Source organism: Heptranchias perlo, chromosome 22 (genome assembly GCF_035084215.1).
Source record: "Heptranchias perlo isolate sHepPer1 chromosome 22, sHepPer1.hap1, whole genome shotgun sequence".
Classification (NCBI taxonomy): domain Eukaryota; kingdom Metazoa; phylum Chordata; class Chondrichthyes; order Hexanchiformes; family Hexanchidae; genus Heptranchias; species Heptranchias perlo.
The window spans coordinates 22,842,030-22,863,955 of record NC_090346.1 but is presented as its reverse complement, the minus strand read 5'-3'; the positions used below and the strand labels follow the sequence as shown (position 1 = coordinate 22,863,955).

The 21,926-nt window shown below is 43.7% G+C and overlaps 1 protein-coding gene across 4 annotated transcripts in view; it reads left to right on the top strand.

Annotated features, from left to right (window-relative positions):
* LOC137340590 (E3 ubiquitin-protein ligase MGRN1-like) overlaps positions 1-21,926 on the top strand; it is a 186,157-nt gene that overhangs the window by 13,993 nt on the left and 150,238 nt on the right. For all 4 annotated transcript variants that reach the window (XM_068003141.1, XM_068003142.1, XM_068003140.1 and 1 more), the window contains exon 2: positions 21,731-21,849. In XM_068003141.1, coding sequence (XP_067859242.1) covers positions 21,731-21,849 — 119 coding nt within the window. The remainder of the gene's footprint in view (positions 1-21,730; positions 21,850-21,926) is intronic.

Sequence of the window (21,926 nt, the reverse complement as noted above, 5' to 3'; positions counted from 1 at the left end):
CATTGTTTATTCTGGAATAATTGATTAAAGCAGTTGCCTGCAGTTCATGCTTTAATTCACTCTTGCCTTTTTTTTCTATTGCTGGACAAAAATATCCTGTAAGGATTATTGTAAACTACTAAAACATAAGCTTAACAAAAACCTTTTAGTTTTAATGGTATTTTCAGCTGAAGTGGTATTTAATATTGAAACAGAAAGGTCCTCTTGCCAAAGTATTTTGGATGCTTAAACTTTGAGTTGTGTTTCTAAGCTAGGGAATGAAACTTTCCCAACAATTTTAAAGGAGGCAATGTCCTGTTGAAGAAACCTGACAAATGATTCTAATTTCTATTTATAAATAATCTAATGTAACAAGGATATGTGGAACCACATAACACATTGGTAGTATTGACTGAAAAGACTGAAAATTTTGGGTGCAGCAATGTTACAGTAGCCTCAGAGGGGAGCTACTAATCTCACCAAAAGAGATTTGCTATAGTGGAATTCATTGGCTAAATGCACAATACAGCTGTATTTATGTATTTTTTTTCAAAACTTCAATGGGAAGTTGCTTGTGAAATGCCTGATGTTATTTTAAATTGCTTTTCAATTTTTACAACACATCCTTTTTTAAAAGTGTAGTATTTGCATAAAATATATTGTAAATTGGGTGTGTTAAACTTTTTTTCCATCAGTATATTGATTTAAGGAGAATGTTACCTTGTTTTATCATTCAAAACAATGGTACAAAACTGGTTGTGGCATTTTTGACATGTTTTATGACAGTGAAGTCTTATAATCTAGCTTTTTAATGAAGATCGATTATTGGACATCAGTACTCTTTTTGAAAAACCAAATAGTTACAGAGAATTACGATTATCTCTAACCATGAGATCACAGTAGCAGCCCTTTTTAAATAACTACGTACTCGTGTTAATTCAGATTCCTCTCACCATCTGGGTTGGCAATTCCCCCAGCCAGTTCTTCTGATACCAATATCCCTCAATATTGCAACAGAATATTAGAAGAAAGAGGCTTAAGGTAATATATGTACTAATGTCAAAAATAACATTTTAAAATGCCATTCTGTGATTTGGTCTGTATAATAATAATAATTAATAAACAACATTTGACCTTGCCTACTAACCATTACCTAGTTGTTATACCTTGATGTTTGCATCTGCTGAGGATCAGAACAGTGGTATCTGCAGTCTGCCACCATTTTACAAAAGCCTTGCAATATTTAGCTTGTCAGACAGAAAAAAAATAGCTTGAGGTTGCTCTGCCATAACCTCTAATGCTGCCAGATGAAAATTTAAGCCATCAGAAATCCATTGCTGTAATCATTTAATAGTCATTGTTTTGAAGAATAATATGATTATCACTGCAACTCTGGATATTGTGAGTTGATCATTTTTTAATTTGATCAATTCTGAATGGAACTGTGAGGTATTATAAATGCTGGCAGACTGAAGTTCCCACTCTTCTAATTCTCTCCAGGTGCAAAATATCTACAGTCAGCACGTTGTGCAGAATAACAGACATTTTGGGAGTGAACGAGGGGTTTAATTGTTGGCATGAGTTCAAAGCTGTGATGATAACCCCGAGATGAAATTATAGCTTTTTCTCTCCTTTCCTTATGAATGGGGTGATTCTTGCTTGGAAACAGTATATTGGGTGCTGGAAGGTCTACAGAATCACAACCAAGCTATTCTTCCTGCAGTCTTTAGGCTTTTAAAACTTAAACTTTGCTCACCTATTCACTGCTTCTTGACTTGCCTTGTATTTTTTTTTAACCTTGATGGCGTCCTATACTAGGGGCCTTGGCTCTTCACCTTGGTTTTTCAATTAAAACACGGCGGTGGAGGAGGGGGGTGGTGTGGAATGTGGCTAGGCCTGATACTGTTGTTATCTGACTCGAACAAGTGCACTTTCTAGCAAGAGTCACTGATATTGTATTTCTCCATCCAATCATAGCATCCCCACCACAACCCTAGCTGAGACCAGCAAAAACGGGAGTAAATGGCTCAGTACCACAGGAGGCAGCGTTTTAACCTGTGTGCCATGAAGGGAACTCTGAGATTACATCTTTGACATCATGGTGCCTTTTAATTTTAAGCTGCGAACTTCAAAGGTGTGTGTTTTGGAGGGGAAGAATGGGGCCGATGCGTTATTGTTAATAGATTCCCAGTTGCTGTGAATTGTGGCAATATGTAGATGTAATCTTTTGTATTTGTATTTTTCTTTTATGTTAAGCTGGGAAGATATTGATTTAAAAGAAATTCAATGTATTTTACACAGTCTAAAATAAGCAGTGTAAAATGCATGTATGCTCCACTTCAGTTTAACTGTAGATGGACCAGTGTTATTTAAATAATAGACCTCCTGTGGTGTTTGTGGTGAGGTGAAGATTTGTATTGTTGAAAGAGGGTGCTAGATTGTAGGAATGGGGTAAGAGGTTAAAAAAAAAGTTCTAAGATCTGCTCAGAAACAGTGTTTTTTGGAACATTCTGGGGAAAATAGATAAGTAGTGTTATACCTCACCACTCCACCCCTCCTGTACCAAATCTGTGCACATCTCACAAGGGATGCAGCTCCATCTGGGACATTAAATGGGGACTCTGTTCCTTCTGTTTATGGTGTGGAATTTTACAGTGAAGGTCAAGAAACATGAAACCTAAGATTGCACTACTTTTCATCTTTATCAAAAATCTGTATAATAACATGTGGTGTCACTAAAAGGTTCTGTTTAAATAAACATGTTCACATTCTGAATCACCCTGCAAATTTGAATAATAGTACAGTTCTTCTAGAATTTGACAGCTATTTTTTTTGTGATTGTTTCAGAGAAAATTCAAAGCTGTCATAAACAGCAACAACTTGCATTTAGATAGATCATTTTCTATGTTAAAGCTGCAAACGCGCATCAGAGGCGTAATCAGACAAAAATGAACACTGAGCCAAAGGAGGAGAAATTGGGAGGGATGTCCATAAGCTTATTCAAAGAAGTGGAGATGCCGGTGATGGACTGGGGTTAACAATTGTAAACAATTTTACAACACCGAGTTATAGTCCAACAATTTTATTTGAAATTCACAAGCTTTCGGAGGCTTCCTCCTTCCTCAGGTGAATGACTGCTGAAGTGTTCCCCGACTGGGAGGGAACCCTCCTGTCTGGCAATTGTTGCGCGGTGTCCGTTCATCCGTTGTCGCAGCGTCTGCATGGTCTCGCCAGTGTACCATGCTCTGGGGCATCCTTTCCTGCAACGTATGAGGTAGACAACGTTGGCCGAGTCACAGGAGTATGAACCATGCACCTGGTGGGTGGTGTCCTCTCGTGTGATGGTGGTATCTGTGTCGATGATCTGGCATGTCTTGCAGAGGTTACCATGGCAGGATTGTGTGGTGTCGTGGACGCTGTTCTCTGTCTGCACACTGTGATTGCCTTGGCAACGGGCAGTTGGAAAGACTATCTGTACTCACCAGGTATTGTTCTGTGATTTATAAATGCGAAGGGTTCGAGGATTTCATTTCCGCATTCACCTGAGGAAGGAGGAAGCCTCCGAAAGCTTGTGAATTTCAAATAAAATTGTTGGACTATAACTTGGTGTTGTAAAATTGTTTACAATTAATCAAAGAAGTGGGTTTTAAGGAGGGCCTTAAAGGAGGAGAATGAAGTGAAGAGGTGGAGGGGTTTAGTGACTCAATTCCAGACCATAGGGTCTAGACGGCTGAAGGCATAGCTGCCGAAGAAGGGGTGAAGGGAGGGGGGTTTCAAGAGGCAGTGGCAGAGTGAGAGGAGCAGAGCGTTCTGGATTGGGTGGGGAATGTTGCAGTGCTGCAGGAGGTTACAGAGATAGGGAGAGACGAGGCCATGAAGAAACTTAAACATGAGGATGAGGGTTTCAAATTTCAGGCGCGGGGGACTGGGAGCCCATGTAGGTCAGTGAGGACATGAGTGATGGATGAGTGGATCTTGGTGCAGGATAGGATACGGATAGCAGAGTTTTGGATAAACTGAAGTGGAGGGTGGGAGGCCGTTCAGGGGAGCATTGGAATAGTCGAGTCTAGGGGTAACAAAGGCATGGATGTGGGTTTCAGTAGCAGATGAGCTGAGGTAGGGGCGGAGACAGAAGATGTAATGGAGGTGTAAGTAGACGGTCTTTGTGATGGGGTTGTTTTCTTTGGAGCAAAAGAGGCTGAGGGGAAATTTAGTTGAGGTATATAAAATTATGATTGGACTAGACAGAGCGGATAGGGAAGACCTATTTCCCTTAGCAGAGGGATCAGTGACCGGGGGCATAGATTTAAAGTAATTGGTAGAAGGATTAGATGGGAGCTGAGGAGAAATTTTTTCACCCAGAGGGTGGTGGGGGGTCTGGAGTTCACTGCCTGAAAGGGTGGTAGAGGCAGAAACCCTCCTCGCATTTTAAAAGTACTTGGATGTGCACTTGAAGTGCCGTAACCTATGGAGCTACGAACCAAGTGCTGGAAAGTGGGATTGAGCTGGCTACCTTTTTTTACGGCTGGCACAGACACGATGGGCCGAATGGCCTCCTTCTGTGCCGTAACTTCCCGTGATTCTATGGAGAGAATATGGGTTCGGAAACTCATCTCAGGATGGAATAAGGTGCCAAGGTTGCCAACTGTCTGGTTCAGCCTGAGCCATGGCTGAGGAAGGGGATGGAATCAATGGCTAGGGTATAGTGTTTGTGGTGGGGGCTGAAGTTGATGGCTTTGGTCTTCCCAATGTTGAGTTGGAGGAATTTGTGGCTCGTGCAAGACTGAATATTGGATGAGCCGTCAGGCAGTGTAGGGGCTGAGAGAGGTGATGGAGAGGTCGGCGTATGTGTAGAAGCTGACCCCATGCCTTCAGAAGATGTCATAAGGGGTAACGTGTAGATAAGGAAGAAAAGGGGCCAAGAATAGATCCTTGGGGGACTCTGGAGGTAGTGGTGCCAGGGCAGAAAGAAAAGTAATTGGCGGTTGATGCTCTTCGGCTACGAATGGATGCGTAAGAGTGGAACCGAGCATTGGCGGTCCAATTGACCTGGACAATGGAGGAGAGGCATTAGAAGAGGATGGTGTTGTTGATCGTGTCAAAGGCTGCAGAGAAGATGAGGGAAATAGACCATAGTCACAAGGGATCTCATTTATGCATGATTAGAACTGTTTCAGTCCAGTGGCAGGGTAGAAACCTGATCGGAGAGATTCAAGCAAAAGATATGCAGCTGCTGTAGCCATTTAGAATACATTACAAAATAGAAATCAATTAAATTATGGAAAAATTTCACAATACAAAGTTTTATTTGGCAAGTAATGGGATGTATTTGCTAAAAATTAACCCATGCAATATAATAGTGTACACTTTTCTAGCAGTTTCCTCAAAGTTATGCTTTACCTTACTTTGATATTTTTCATATATCTTAGAAAAAACTTTTGAATAATTTAGCTGTTCCTTAAATGGTTTCTCTGGCTGTCCTAGTCCTCAGTAATTTTCAATTGATGGCCAGGAGCAGAGGAGGGGCAGGCTTACAAACAGCAAATCCTGGCACGCACTGTGAATGCCCAGTCTTGCAGTCGATCATAAAGTAATTCTGGGTGATGCATATGGTTAGATAATGCAGGCTTTGACCATTGGGGCATCATAGATTGAACCTATATTCAACTGATGACCCAGTGTGTGCACACTTCCTCCTCTTCCCCCTCTCGTCCCCATCTCTTTTCAGCTCTCCCCCACCCCCGTCCCCTCCCCCTTCTTCTCTCTCTCTTCCCCTCCCCTCCCCTCCCCCCAGCCCGTCGCCTTCTCTCTTTCCCCCACCCCGGTCCCTTCTCCACAATCTCGAAGAGTTGTGGTGTAATGAGTGGTTGTCTTGTTTCCAATGCCACAACATAAAGAATTTTAATAGACCGAAGTTTAATTATTACCCTGGAATTTTTCATTAACACCTTCATGAAAATTACCATTGAAGGACGCAAACTGGTAAAAACTAGTGTAGAGAAAAAGGAGAGGTGTTTGACTCCTGTTTGGAAACCTTATTTCACATTTTGCCCTATTGATCTGAAACTGATCTCTCAACATTTACTGGGTGTAACTTGATGTAAGCTGTAAAGCTTTTAACAATTGGCGATGGGAGATTGTGTGTCAAATGGAATGGAGAAACGTACTGGAGGTAAGAAATTTGTTCATTGTATTTGGGCCCGCATTACCTTCTACAGTGCTTTAGGCGCAGAAGAAGCAGGGCTTGTCAGCCAAATCACCACCTTTTTCTTCCCATTCTAACCAGTTAAGATTAATTTATTCCTCCTCCACCATGAAATCAAAGGGGATGGAATCTTAGAGTAAATTTTGCAGTAAAACATTTTCAGTTCATAGTGACATTTGCATGTCTGGTACTTTCCATCCCATTACATCTGACTGCTTTTTTAATGATTCCGTAACCTCTTTTGTTAACTGTCTTTGTTAGCTCACAGTTTGTTACCTTAAAATATTCAAAACTTTACATGTATTGGATAAATTGTGATCTTCAAGATACATTTCAGAAGGATGAATCCAATTCGCACTATCCAGCATCTATCTGATAAATATTGGAAGACTATCGTAAGGCATTAAGAGAAACTTTAGTTTACATAAAGCAGACCATTTTAGCACAGAAAGCAAATTATTCCTAGTAATATCCGCATTATATATTTTAACTGTCGGTGGGTAAATGTACTAATTGGTGTGGCACTGGGGCATATCGACAAGTAAGGTCCCAGGTTCAGCAGCTATTCTGAGTTAGTGATCTCAGCCAGGGCAGCTATGAGGGTGAGGCTAGGAGGGAACGAAAAGCAGCCATAGTTTTCACTCCTGATCACTGTTCATTAATCCCTGCAGGAAACTACACATCCATGTACACTGGATGAAAGTAGGAAGAAGCTGGGATGTGAATAACTTGCTAAAACTTTGCCTATTAAGAATTAAATCTTACAGTAGAACTGTTGGTGCCCACGCACCAGCACAAGCCATGCCTTCCGGAGGGGATAAATTTGGAATCAAAGAAAACCAGTTAATTGTAAGGTAACGTTGATAGTAAGAAAGGGAAGGATATTTTATAGTGTGTTTTAAAGGTTTGATGTCAGGGTAACTGTTGGTGAGTGCAAAAACTTTTCATTGTAAATGTAAGGGACCGGCTTCTATGGTCAAACTGGCATTGAATGGAAGATACATTGCAGCCTCTTCAATAATGTAAAATCTGCACTGTGTACATAGCAGAATTTTTGAATATTTCCCTGCTACTATTTTGAATATAGAGCTGGGATCCTTATATTGATGTTTGGGGTTTACTGTTCTCCCTAGTGACTACAGTTTTGTTAAGTATAAAAGAATACACTGATCTGGCATGCACAAAATCAACTTGCACCATTCCGCTTATTGTTACATTTGTTAGTCTTATGCAAGTTGCTACATATCAACAGAAATATTACTGCATCTAGTACCTTGTTTAATATAGTATTGTATTCTCCATAAAAATATTTAACAATTTATTGTAAGAAAAATCTTAAGTGATTGAAGCAGGATGAAAATGCCTGCTTTCAATGATATCTTTTTTCTTGGATGCAATGTTGAGCTGAATAATGCAGCTCATAACAGACCTTTGATTAAAGAACACATGGAAATAGTGAATTGGATTTTGAAACACGAATGGTATTTACAAAAGAGATTATGATTGTTTACTGGCAATTTTTCAAGCCCTCGACAGCTTATTCATTGAATTGGAAATACAGAAAAATCTCATTGCAGATTGTGCTATATGCTGAATCACAGTGAAGCACCACAAAATCCATTTGTTTTTGATGTAATTTTTTAATTGTGTCGAACTGGTATTTTAACCATTTAACTACTGAAGATTCTTTTTAGGTTTCAAAATACTGGACATCAGATCAATGCTGCCTATTATTGAGTAGAGTTTTAAAAAAAAAGTGTTTGTGAACAGAACTTTGTAGCTTCCATTTGGGACAACAGCTTTGAAACTTCTCTGTGTGGATGATCAGTGCAAATATTCACAGTCCCCTAATTTATGAAGGATGGAGTTGGCCACCCAAAAGAAAATAGTGCTATCAATGCAGAAATATTGTTTTTAAATTAGTATACAGCAAAAGAAATAATATGCGGGTAAGTCCAAAAATAGAGACATGGACCATGATTTTAGCATGATGGTGGGAACTCAGCGTAAATAATCGCGTGGGAAACCCGGAAATAATTTGAGCATGCCGGATTGAACGATCGCACCTCAATTGAAGGTGCTTAATTTTACTTCCAGGTTTCGTGTCTCCAAGCTGCGCAGCAGGTGTACTGCGCAACCGCACGACGTGATCTGAATTCCACTATTTAAAGGGCCAATGCAAAATGGATTTTGAAGGAGAAAGGAGGAAACATAGAGATGGAACAGCTTAGATCAAAGGCAGCAACCAGGCTCGATGGGCCTCCTGGGCTGTAACAATTCTCTGATTCATTCTATTCTACGAGGTTCACTGATTCATCCCTTGTGGTTCTACTGGCTGGTGTGCGAAGCAGGAGGGATGTGCTGTACCCAGCTGATAGGAGGAAGAATCCCGCTTCTGCCACCAAGAAGGCATGGCTGGAGGTGGCAGAGGAGGTGAGCAGCAGGCGCACTGTGTCCGGGCCTTGGATGCAGTACAGGAAGTGTTTTAATGACCTAACCAGGTCAGGAAAAATGAGTACATTTGCTGATTCACCTTCATTCTAGTTGTTCAATGTCAACGCCGCGGCCCGCCTACTCCATCACATAACTCCTCACAAGTTTCAGCGCCGACTATCCTTCAACTGCCCATTTACTCATCCACCATTGCCATTCACCCCAATTCTGATGTAAGGTGATGTATCTGTCTGATAGTCACCTCCTGATGTATCTCTTTCATGGTCAGCCTCATCGAAAGCAATACATTCGTAGGTGAAGACGTCACCTTCAGTCACTCACAGGTCTGTTGTTTGTCCTCTTGTAGGAGAAGGGAGTGTAAAATGCAAGGGAGAGCTAGAACTGGAGGTGGTCCACTGCAAATAGTGGCGTTGACAGATGTGGAGGAGGAGGTGGCGGCAATGGAAGTAAGTGGGACTGTTGCGTGCCTGTCCATCAGAGATGGAGAGACTGGCAACCTGCAGATGGCTGATGACAGAACTTGAACATCTTTCACATACATGTTGAATTGATTTTATCAATGGTTGAACTGTTCCAGCCCTCAATATGGTCATTGGAAAGAGTGTCACTTTTCTGATACGTAATTAATGTCGGTCTCTGTTCTCTTCCAGGGCCTTCACACCTTCAAGAAGAATCTGTCGAAATGGAAGTAAGTGATTCCTCAGAGGATCTCATTCCTTCTGAAGGTGCACCGTCACAGGACATACTGCCATGCACCAGCGCAGATAATTGTACTTCAGTGGGTCCTGTTAGACAGTTGGGTTGTCATCTGGTGATTCACCAATCACAAGTGAGCACGATTATACACTGGTGGCAGGGGCAGCTATGGAGAGTCAGTGTCAAAGGGCGCATTCATCTCCAAGCTCTGCTCAATTGGACATGGATGCTGAACCAAGGGGGCTGTCATTAAGAAGGAGAATGATGGAGGTACAACTGCACCTTTACGAGATATTGGAAAACGTGCCACACGCACTCTCCACAATAGCGGAGAGGATGGAGGAGTCCAACTCCATCGCTAATGGATTGTTGGCGCGGGTAAGTCTGTGATGGGGAGGGTGGCAGCCTCCATTGAGCTTTAAGCATGGATCTTAAATGAGTCCATGCAGGCCATGTCAATGGCCATGGAGACTCTGGATGCCAACGTGTTTGCCGCCTTAAACAGGCTGACAGCTACTTAATCCATGGCCTTACAACGTGGCACATTTGTTCACCAAGCTGTTGTCCAGCAGAGTGGTGGGAGTGATGTTGCCCTGGCCCGGGAGAGGGATAATGGCGAATGGAGACGTGTAAGTGGGGACTCCACTCAAAACACTCCCATGTCTCGCCCATTCCCCCCACCCCCAACCAGTACCCACAATGCGGCCTCCTCTCCCGATGGCCGTTTGAGTCATGAGTTCAAATCTAGCCATGGCAGCTGGGAAATTTAAATTCAATTAATTAAATGAAATCTGGAATTTAAAAAAAAACTAGCCATGAAACTACCGGATTGTCGTAAAAACCCATCTGGTTCACTGATGTCCTTTACCGGTCTGGCCTATATGTGACTGCAGACCCATAACAATGTGGTTGATTCTTAATTGCCCTCTGAAATGGCCTAGCAAGCCACTCAGTTGTACAATCTCGCTACAGAAAGTCACAATAAGAATAAAATCGGATGGACCACCCGACATCAGACCACTAGGCACCAGATACGATAAAGGCAAACCAAGCCCAGTCGACTCTGCAAAGTCCTCCTCACTAACATCTGGGGACTTGTGCCAAAATTGGGAGAGCTGTCCCACAGGCTAGTCAAGCAACAGCCTGACATAGCCATACTCACAGAATCATACCTTTCAGCCAACGTCCCAGACTCTTCCATCACCATCCCTGGGTATGTCCTGTCCCACCGGCAGGAAAGACTCACCAGAGGTGGCGGTACAGTGGTATACAGTCAGGAGGGAGTGGCCCATGGAGTCCTCAACATTGACCTCGGACCCCATGAAATCTAATGGCATCAGGCCAAACATGGGCCAGGAAACCTCCTGCTGATTACCACCTACCGCCCTCCCTCAGCTGATGAATCAGTCCTCCTCCATTTGAGCACCACTTGGTGGAAGCACTGAGAGTAGCAAGGACGCAGAATGTAGTCTGGGTGGGGTACTTCAATGTCCATCACCAAGAGTGGCTCGGCAGCACCACTACCGACCTGAAGCTTGGCCGAGGCCGAGACTGGGCCTGCGGCAGTTGGTGAGCGAACCAACACAAGGGAAAAACCTATTTGACCTCGTCTGCACCAATCTACATGTCGCAGATATATCTGTCCATGACATATTGGTAGGAGTGACCACCGCACAGTCCTTGTGGAGACGGAGTCCTGTCTTCACACTTGAGGACACCATCCATTGTGTGGCACCACCACCGTGCTAAATGGAATAGATTCAGAACAGATCTAGCAGCTCAAAACTGGGTATCCAGGAGGCGCAGTGGGCCATCAGCAGCAGCAGAATTGTACTCCAGCACAATCTGTAACCTCATGGCCTGGCATATTCCACACTCTACCATTACCATCAAGCCAGGGGATCAACCCTGATTCAATGAAGAGTGTAGAAAAGCATGCCAGAAGCCGCACCAGGGGTACCTAAAAATGAGGTGCCAACCTGGTGAAGCTACAACTCAGGACTACATGCATGCTAAACAGCGGAAGCAACATGCTATAGACAGAGCGAAGCGATTCCACAACCAACGGATCAGATCAAAGCTCTGCAGTCCTGCACCATCCAGTCGTGAATGGTGGTGGACACTTAAACAACTAACGGGAGGAGGAGGAGGCTCCATAAACACCCCCATCCTCAATGATGGCAGAGCCCAGCACGTGAGTGCAAAAGACATGTCTGAAGCGTTTGCAACCATCTTCAGCCAGAAGTGCCGAGTGGATGGTCCATCTCTGCCTCCTCCCGATATCCGCACCATTACAGAAGCCTGTCTTCAGCCAATTCGATTCACTCGGTTCAAGAAGGCGGCTCATCACCACCTTCTCAAGGGCAATTAGGGATGGGCAATAAATGCTGGCCTTGCCAGCGACGCCCACATAGAATCATAGAAGTTTACAACATGGAAACAGGCCCTTCGGCCCAACATGTCCATGTCGCCCAGTTTATACCACTACGCTAGTCCCAGTTGCCTGCACTTGGCCCATATCCCTCTATACCCATCTTACCCATGTAACTGTCCAAATGCTTTTTAAAAGACAAAATTGTACCCGTCTCTACTACTGCCTCTGGCAGCTTGTTCCAGACACTCACCACCCTTTGAGTGAAAAAATTTCCCCTCTGGACCCTTTTGTATCTCTCCTCTCTCACCTTCAATCTATGCCCCCTCGTTATAGACTCCCCTACCTTTGGGAAAAGATTTTGACTATCTACCTTATCTATGCCCCTCATTATTTTATAGACTTCTATAAGATCACCCCTAAACCTCCTACTCTCCAGGGAAAAAAGTCTCCGTCTATCCAACCTCTCCCTATAAGTCAAACCATCAAGTCCTGGTAGCATCCTAGTAAATCTTTTCTGCACTCTTTCTAGTTTAATAATATCCTTTCTATAATAGGGTGACCAGAACTGTACACAGTATTCCAAGTGTGGCCTTACTAATGTCTTGTACAACTTCAACAAGACATCCCAACTCCTGCATTCAATGTTCTGACCAATGAAACCAAGCATGCTGAATGCCTTCTTCACCACAGTTGGACAGTTACATGGGTAAGATGGGTATAGAGGGATATGGGCCAAGTGCAGGCAACTGGGACTAGCGTAGTGGTATAAACTGGGCGACATGGACATGTTGGGCCGAAGGGCCTGTATCCACCTGTGACTCCACTTTCAAGGAGCTATGAACCTGTACTCCTAGATCTCTTTGTTCTATAACTCTCCCCAATGCCCTACCATTAACGGAGTAGGTCCTGGCCCGATTCGATCTACCAAAATGCATCACCTCACATTTATCTAAATTAAACTCCATCTGCCATTCATCGGCCCACTGGCCCAATTTATCAAGGTCCCGTTGCAATCCTAGATAACCACCTTCACTGTCCACAATGCCACCAATCTTGGTGTCATCTGCAAACTTACTAACCATGCCTCCTAAATTCTCATCCAAATCATTAATATAAATAACAAATAACAGCGGACCCAGCACCGATCCCTGAGGCACACCGCTGGTCACAGGCCTCCAGTTTGAAAAACAACGCTCTACAACCACCCTCTGTCTTCTGCCGTCAATCCAATTTTGTATCCAATTGGCTACCTCACCTTGGATCCCGTGAGATCTAACCTTATGTAACAACCTACCATGCGGTACCTTGTCAAAGGCTTTGCTAAAGTCCATGTAGACCACGTCTACTGCACAGCCCTCATCTATCTTCTTGGTTACCCCTTCAAAAAACTCAATCAAATTTGTGAGACATGATTTTCCTCTCACAAAACCATGCTGACTGTTCCTAATCAGTCCCTGCCTCTCCAAATGCCCATAGATCCTGTCTCTCAGAATACCCTCTAACAACTTACCCACTACAGATGTCAGGCTCACCGGTCTGTAGTTCCCAGGCTTTTCCCTGCCTCCCTTCTTAAACAAAGGCACAACATTTGCTACCCTCCAATCTTCAGGCACCTCACCTGCAGCGGTGGATGATTCAAATATCTCTGCTAGGGGACCCGCAATTTCCTCCCTAACCTCCCATAACGTCCTGGGATACATTTCATCAGGTCCCGGAGATATATCTACCTTGATGCGCGTTAAGACTTCCAGCACCTCCCTCTCTGTAATATGTACACTCCTCAAGACATCACTATTTATTTCCCCAAGTTCCGTAACATCCATGCCTTTCTCAACCGTAAATACCGATGCGAAATATTCATTTAGGATCTCACCCATCTCTTGTGGTTCTGCCCATAGATGATCTTGTTGATCCTTAAGAGGCCCTACTCTCTCCCTAGTTACTCTTTTGGCCTTTATGTATTTGTAGAAGCTCTTTGGATTCTCCTTTGCCTTATCTGCCAAAGCAATCTCATGTCCCCTTTTTGCCCTCCTGATTTCTCTCTTAACTCTACTCTGGCAATCTCTATACTCTTCAAGGGATCCACTTGATCCCAGCTGCCTATGCATGTCATATGCCTCCTTCTTCTTTCTGACTTGGGCCTCAATCTCCCGAGTCATCCAAGGTTCCCTCCTTCTACCAGCCTTGCCCTTCACTTCATAAGGAATGTGCTTACCCTGAACCCTGGTTAACACACTTTTGAAGGCCTCCCACTTACCAGACGTCCCTTTGCCTGCCAACAGACTCTCCCAATCAACTTCTGAAAGTTCCTGTCTGATACCATCAAAATTGGCCTTTCTCCAATTTAGAATTTTAACTTTTGGGCCAGACCTATCCTTCTCCATAGCTATCTTTAAAATTAATGGAATTATGATCACTGGTCCCAAAGTGATCCCTCACTAACACTTCTGTCACCTGCCCTTCCTTATTTCCCAAGAGGAGGTCAAGTTTTGCCCCCTCTCTAGTCGGGCTATCCACATACTGAATGAGAAATTCCTCCTGAATACACTCAACAAATTTCTCTCCATCCAAGCCCCTAATGCTATGGCTGTCCCAGTCAATGTTGGGAAAGTTAAAGTCCCCTACTATTACCACCCTATTTTTCTTGCAGCTGTCTGTAATCTCCTTACATATTTGCTCCTCAATTTCCCGTTGACTATTTGGGGGTCTGTAGTACAATCCTATCAAAGTGATCTCTCCCTTCTTATTTTTCAGTTCTACCCATATGGACTCAGTGGGCGAACCCTCGGATATATCCCCTCTCACTACTGCCGTGATGTTCTCCCTAATCAAGAACGCAACTCCCCCTCCTCTCTTACCTCCTGCTCTATCTTTCCTATAGCATCTGTACCCTGGAACATTGAGCTGCCAGTCCTGCCCCTCCCTTAGCCATGTTTCAGTAATAGCTATAACATCCCAGTCCCATGTACCCATCCATGCCCTGAGTTCATCTGCCTTGCCCATCAGACTTCTTGCATTGAAATAAATGCAGTTTAATCTAGACTTCCCTTGGTCTTTGCCGTGCTTTCTCAGACCATTTGTCCGGTCATGTTTTGTACACTCTCCCTTACTGCCTTTGGTTTCTGTCACCACTTTACTTCCCACTGACTTCCTGCATCGGTTCCCATCCCCCTGCTACTTTAGTTTAAACCCTCCCCAACAGCACTAGCAAACACTCCCCCTAGGACATTGGTTCCAGTCCTGCCCAGATGCAGACCGTCCAATTTGTCCTGGTCCCACCTCCCCAAGAACCGGTTCCAATGTCCCAGGAATTTGAATCCCTCCCTCTTGCACCATCTCTCAAGCCACGTATTCATCCTAGCTATCCTGTCATTCCTACTCTGACTAGCCCGTGGCACTGGTAGCAATCCTGAGATTACTACCTTTGAGGTCCTACTTTTTCGTTTAACTTCTAACTCCCTAAATTCAGCTTGTCGGACCTCATCCAGTTTTTTACCTATATCGTTGGTACCTATATGCACCACGACAACTGGCTGTTCACCCTCCCCCTCCAGAATGTCCTGCAGCCGCTCTGAGACATCCCTGACCCTTGCACCAGGGAGGCAACATACCATCCTGGAGTCTCGGTTGCATCCACGGAAACGCCTGTCTATTCCCCTTACAATCGAGTGCCCTATCACTATAGCTCTGCTACTCTTTTTCCTGCCCTCCTGTGCAGCAGAGGCAGTCATGGTGCCATGAACCTGGCCGCTGCCACCTTCCCCTGGTGAGCCATCTCCCCCAACAGTGGCCAAAACAGTATACCTGTTTTGGAGGGGGATGGCCACAGGGGACCCCTGCACTACCTGCCTGCACCTCTTACTCTGCCTGGTGGTCACCCACTCACTTCCTGCCTGTCCTCCCTTTACCTGCGGTGTGACCAACTCGCTAAACGTGCTATCCACGAGTTTCTCTGCATCGCGGATGCTCCACAGTGAGTCCACCCGCAGCTCCAGCTCCGAGATACGATCGGTCAGTAGCTGCAGGTGGACACACTTCCTGCACACATGGTCGGCAGGGACACTCGTAGTGTCCATGACTTCCCACATCTTGCAGGAGGGGCATATCCCATGAACAAATAAATTTAATCCTTGTCACCACTGCCACGTCTTGGCTATTGTTGTCCTGTGTGTGAATTCGTCCTTTCCTTTGCTTTCTCATGAATGCCAAGACATGATGACACCCATTGGGCGGGTGTGCAATGGGTGTATGCGTGGTTGAAGGACTGTTTTGTGCAAAGTACTCATTTTTTTAAAAAAAATTAAGGTCGATAGTACGTTTCTTTTCCACGTGCCATGAATATTCACCAAAGTCCGCATTGCCATGACGAATGGAAAATTTCAATTTTTAAAAACTGCTGGCATTTCAGGTGACATTTTGTGAGGAATTTCACTACAATCTGCAAAAATGTGGCAGCTGTTGTTTGTGTCGGCAGATGTTTTCAAATCTGTGCAGTAATGTGTAAAATGTTTACAATCAATTCCCAGCTATATTGGAACGTCCCTGAACTGCCAGTTATTTTCCGTTACAAGAATGTTATTTTGTGATTTAAATAACAGTGGAGAATGATGGTCGTTTTGTGGCAGTGCCCCCACCCATTGGACTGTAGCTTTTTTCTATAATCTTATGTTGCTTTTAGACGACAGTTTTAGCACTGTTGCTTCATTGCCTTTGATGCTGCAGCAGTGACAAAATGCAATATGAAATGGACGTATCCGTATGCACATCTATGCTCAATGTTTTACTGGTAGACCATCTGGCAGAGGTGGTCTAACATGAGTAACTGTGCACTCGATATGAATGAGCAGCTAAAGTGAAGCAAATCTAAAAAGTAACTTAAACATTTTTATAACAAGCACTGGCCATTGTACTTTCATTCAATGACTGAAAAGAGCTGACTGTACCGCCAGCTGATTTGATTTATTAAAAATCTCATTGGCGATTAAAGGCTGGTGTATAATCACTCCGTGCATGCGTGGAACTCGTCCTTCCTCCAACTTCACAGCAGTGCCAGTGAGCAGTGTAACTGTGGCTATCTGTTCATTATTATTCATCCCTGATCTGCCCTTCACAGATATTTCATCTTTATTTTTCTCCTCCATCCTCACTATAGACCTAATCAGTACAGGAGAAATTGTATCCTACGGTGTATTTGATCAACATGTTCTGTATGACCTTCAGTTCCATCCCCTACCAGAAACTCTTTAGCTACTTTCTTACGGTAGGGTTAAGAACATCTCCTCCAGGCTGGAGAAGAACTTGGAGTGGGAGGGGGAGGATCTGGTTGTTGTGGTCCACGTAGGTACCAACGACATAGGTAGGACTAAGAAAAAGGTTCTGCTGAGAGAGTATGAGTAGCTAGGGACTAAATTAAAAAGCAGAACCGCAAAGGTAATAATTTCTGGATTAATACCTGATCCATGAGCAAATTGGCACAGGATTAGGGAGATGAATGAGTGGCTCAAAGATTGGTGTGGGAGAAGTGGGTTTCGATTTGTGGGGCACTGGCACCAGTACTGGGGAAAGAGAGCTGTTCCGTTGGGATGGACTACACTTGAACCACGCTGGGACCAGAGTTCTAGGGAAGTAGATAGGGCTTTAAACTAAATAAGGGGGGGGATGGGGGGGGGGGAGGGTCCTGGTGGAGAGAAATCTAGAATGCTAAAGAGAAAAGACAAGGAAGCAGCGCAGGAAAGTGATTAGGATAACCAGATTGTGTCAAGAAGGGACAGAGCGCACAAACAAAAGAGTGCACCAACAAATAGGGTCAGAGTAAGAAAAAATGGTAATAAGACAAATAGGGCCATAGTACAGAAACATGTTAAGATGTCTAAATATGTTAAAAAGACAAATCTAAAGGCACTGTATCTGAATGCACAAAGCATTCGTAATAAGGTAGACGAATTAACAGCGCAAATATATGTAAACGGATACGATATAATTGCGATTACGGAGACATGGCTGCAGGGTGACCAAGGCTGGGAGCTGAATATCCAAGGGTATTTGATATTTCGGAAGGACAGGCAGAAAGAAAAAGGAGGTGGGGTGGCGTTGATAGTAAAGGATGTAATCAGAGCAATAATGAGAGAGGATATTGGCTCAGAAAATCAAGATGTAGAATCAGTCTGGGTGGAGTTAAGAAGTACCAAGGGGCAGAAAACACTGGTGGGAGTTGTCTATAGGCCTCCAAATAGTGGTGGTAATGTAGGGGATGGCATCAAACAGGAAATTCAAGATGCATGTAACAAGGGTACCACAGTAATCATGGGTGACTTTAATCTACAAATAGACTGGCCAAACCAAATTAGCAATAATACTGTGGAGGATGAATTCCTGGCGTGTGTATGAGATGGTTTTTTCAACTAATACGTTGAGGAGCCAACCAGGGAACAGGCGATCCTAATTGGGTATTGTGCAATGAGAAGGGATTAATTAATAATCTTGTTGTGCGGGGTCCTTTTGGGAAGAGTGACCATAAGATGATGGAATTGTTCAATAAGATAGAAAGCAAAGTAGTCCAAAATTAGGGCTCATGGGATTGGGAGTAATATATTAGCATGAATTGAGGATTGGTTGATGGACAGAAAGCAGAGTAGGAATAAACAGGTCGTTTTCAGGTCGGCAGGTTGTATCTAGTGGGGTGCTGCTTGGGCCTCAGCTATTTACAATCTGTATCGATGACTTGGATGAGGGGACCGAGTGTAATGTATCCAAGTTCGCTGACTATACAAAGCTAGGTGGGAAAGTAAGTTGTGAGGAGGACGCAAAGAGGCTACGAAGGGGTATAGACAGGTTAAGTGAGTGGACAAGGTGGCGGCAGATGGAGTATAATGTGGGGAAATGTGAAATTATCCACTTTGATCGGAATAATAGAAAAGCAGAACATTTTTTTAAAGGTGAGAGACTAGTAAATGTTAGCATTCAGAGGGAGTTGGTTGTCCTTGTACATGAATCATAGAAAGTTAACATGCAGGTACAGCAAGCAATTAGGAAAGCAAATGGTATTGCTTTTATTGCAAGGGGTTTGGAATATAAGAGTAAGGAAGTCTTGCTGCAATTATATAGGGCTCTGGTGAGACCACACCTGGAGTACTGTGTACAGTTTTGGTCTCCTTTCGAAGGAAGGATATACTTGCCTTAGGGGGGGTGCAGTGAAGGTTCACTAAGTTGATTTCTGGGATAAGAGAGTTGTCCTATGAGGAGAGATTGAGTAGAATAGGCCTATATTCTCTGGAGTTTAGAAGAATAAGAGGTGATCTCATTGAAACGTATATAATTCTTAGAGGGCTTGACAGGGTAGATGCTGAGAAGCTATTTTCTCTGGCTGTAGAGTTTAGAACTAATGGTCACAGTCTCAGGATAAGGGGTTGGCCATTTAATGAGATGAGGAAAAATTTTGTCACTCAGAAGGTTGTGAATCTTTGGAATTCTCTACCCTGGAGTACTGTGAATGCTTCGTCGCTGAGTATATTCAAAACTGAGATAGATAGATTTTTGGATTACAAGGGAATCAAGGGATATGGGGATAGGGTTGGAAAGTAGAATTGAGGTAGAAAATCAGCCATGATCTTATTCAGTCATTGAGTAGGCTCAGTGGGTCGTATACACTGTTCCTGCTCCTATTTCTTATGTTGTTCTTACGTAGTCAAGGTATACTTTTATTTTTAAAAAAAAAATGGATTTCCAGTAGTGGTGATCACAGTTGAGTCGGAGGATACCCTGAGGCCAACCTTTAACTTCTTCCCGAAAAAGGCGCAATGTTGGCCGAGTGGTCACACCACCTGCCCAAAACTGGCAAGGGGAGACTAGAGCTATTTTCGTTTCTGATCTCATTTGAATGCTACCAACGAGCTTCAGATGCCAGAGAATCGTCGTCTTTCTCCCCCGCCCCACCCCACCGCTGCAGCTTGCTGGTTGTGGGAGGGTGAGAAATTGGGAACCCGTGCTTATCCAGGCCCACGAAGGGAAAAAATTAAAATTTTCATTGGGGCTCTCAGCACCTGGTACAAATGGGCACGTGCTCTTTTGTACCTGAAAATTGCAACCTGATTCCGACAAATGGGGTAGGATAGGTAGGTGTGCTGCTCGCCCATTTACTGTCCTGCCTTAAGATTTTATCAGGCTGGCCTTGGGTGTCACTGGGGCCGCCTGGATGCGCTATTTCCCCCCCCCCCCCCCCCCCGCCCCCCCACCCTAAATTTTCAACTGCCGGGTTCCCATTTTTCAGACTAGGAATGGCAGCTGACAGTTGAGAATTGTGACTTCCACCCCCCCACCCCGTCCCATTTCATTACCTTGGCTGGCTCAGCTTGACAGCAGCTGTTTCTCCTGTGCTTAGCAGGACCATAAGAACATAAGAAATAGGAGCAGGAGTAGGCCATATAGCCTCTCGAGCCTGCTCCACCATTCAATCAAATCATGGCTGATCAACTCCACTTTTCTGCCCGATCCCCACGAGATTCTCTTCCACCTTAACAGGATTTCTCTCCCTCTTTCCTTATCATCTCTTCACTCAACTAGCTTCCTTCCTCCTTCCTTTTACTTGCTCTACTGGTTCTCCCTCTAGAACTTCCACAAAAGGGTGTATCTCCCTGTGTTGTATCGAGTATTTATCATTTTCTCTTCCCACCCCCACACCCAACTACAGTCACTTTCTGTCTCTCTCTCCCACCCTTACCGCAACAGTTTTTGTCTGTCTATATCTCTCTCTTCCAGCCCCCAAACTAGGTGTCCAAGAAGGTCTCTGTCCCTCACCCTTACCTAGTGCTTGAAAGGTCTCTTCAAGAAATTCTCTGTCTCTGTCTCTTTCCATACCTTTTCAGTCTTGGGGGAGTGGGGGCAGTGTCTCTCCCTTTTCCTTTTCCCACCCCCCTCCCCCCCCAAACAGCATTGGTCTCTGTCTCTCTCTTCCCATTCCACAAGCTAAAGTGTTGCATTTTGTTGGCTTACGTCAGGACTGTCACTTTGAGCCTCCAAAGATGGGAGATGGCTGGCTGGGTATGGTTCTTGATATATAGGGAAGAATGTACCTGGTGTTCAGGATGTTTAGCGACCCCCGTAATGTATGTGGAAAGAGGGGTTGAAGGAGGCAAAAGGAGTTGTTGGAACCAAATTTGTATGTTGCACATTTATAGGAGAATGGAGTGGGTTGGTGAGGATCCATCATCATGGCTGTACTTCAGAGTTTATTAGTTGGTATATTTTTGGGTAGAACATTGTAATGGGGAGAAAGATTTTGCACAATATGTTTGGTAAATGAAAGTAGAAAATAACCAATTAGAAAGGAGAAAAACTGAATCAACAAATGTGCTAGTGGGTAAGGGTGCTTTGATGAAAATGAAGAGAAACAATGATAAACAGGCATGATGTAAATGACAGAAATTTTATTTTAAAGGCCAGCAGATCTCCTGTGGCATTGTTCATAGTAAGTCAGGTCACTGCTTTATGACTGGAGCATTATACCATGTAATGGACAATGTATTCTTCTGGTGAAGTGGAACTGTATTTAAGTTTGTCTGCACTTTTACGAACAATAAAGTCTAATTGCAGCAAATAAACACAAACTGAGGTCAATCAGATTTAATTGCTGTTTGGTGAGGGATGTTTGCACATTAGAAAGTGCTTTTTGGCTTCACCTCAGAGGAAACAAGTATGAAATCACTTTTCAATAGTTTTGATACTTTGAAGTGTGATGTCTGAAATGACACTTAGGTCTGATGGACGCTCTCAAAAATTTTTTGTAGATTAATTTAATCCTAGTTTCCATAACAGCCGATCTTTTGGGCTTTGAGTGAGTGTTAATTTATATCATAATGTTGTTCAAATACAATTATTTCTGAAGTGAAGCAACTTTGTGTTTTAATATTATTGGCATTTGCATTAATTATATTAAATACTAGCTTATCTCCACTTCCATTTATGATATTTTAAAAAAACTGCTTTTATAGCACTGTTTATAACTAGATTACTATTTGATATTCCAGGGAATTACTTTGCAAGTCATTTCTTCATGGGTGGTGAGAAGTTTGATACACCACATCCTGAGGGATACCTGTTTGGTGAGAACATGGACTTGAATTTCTTGGGAACTCGTCCTGTGCAGGTATTGTACACTCAATAACAACCATTAAACTGATGCAGCAAGATAACAGTGCTAAGCTTGTACTGCACTGAATTTGT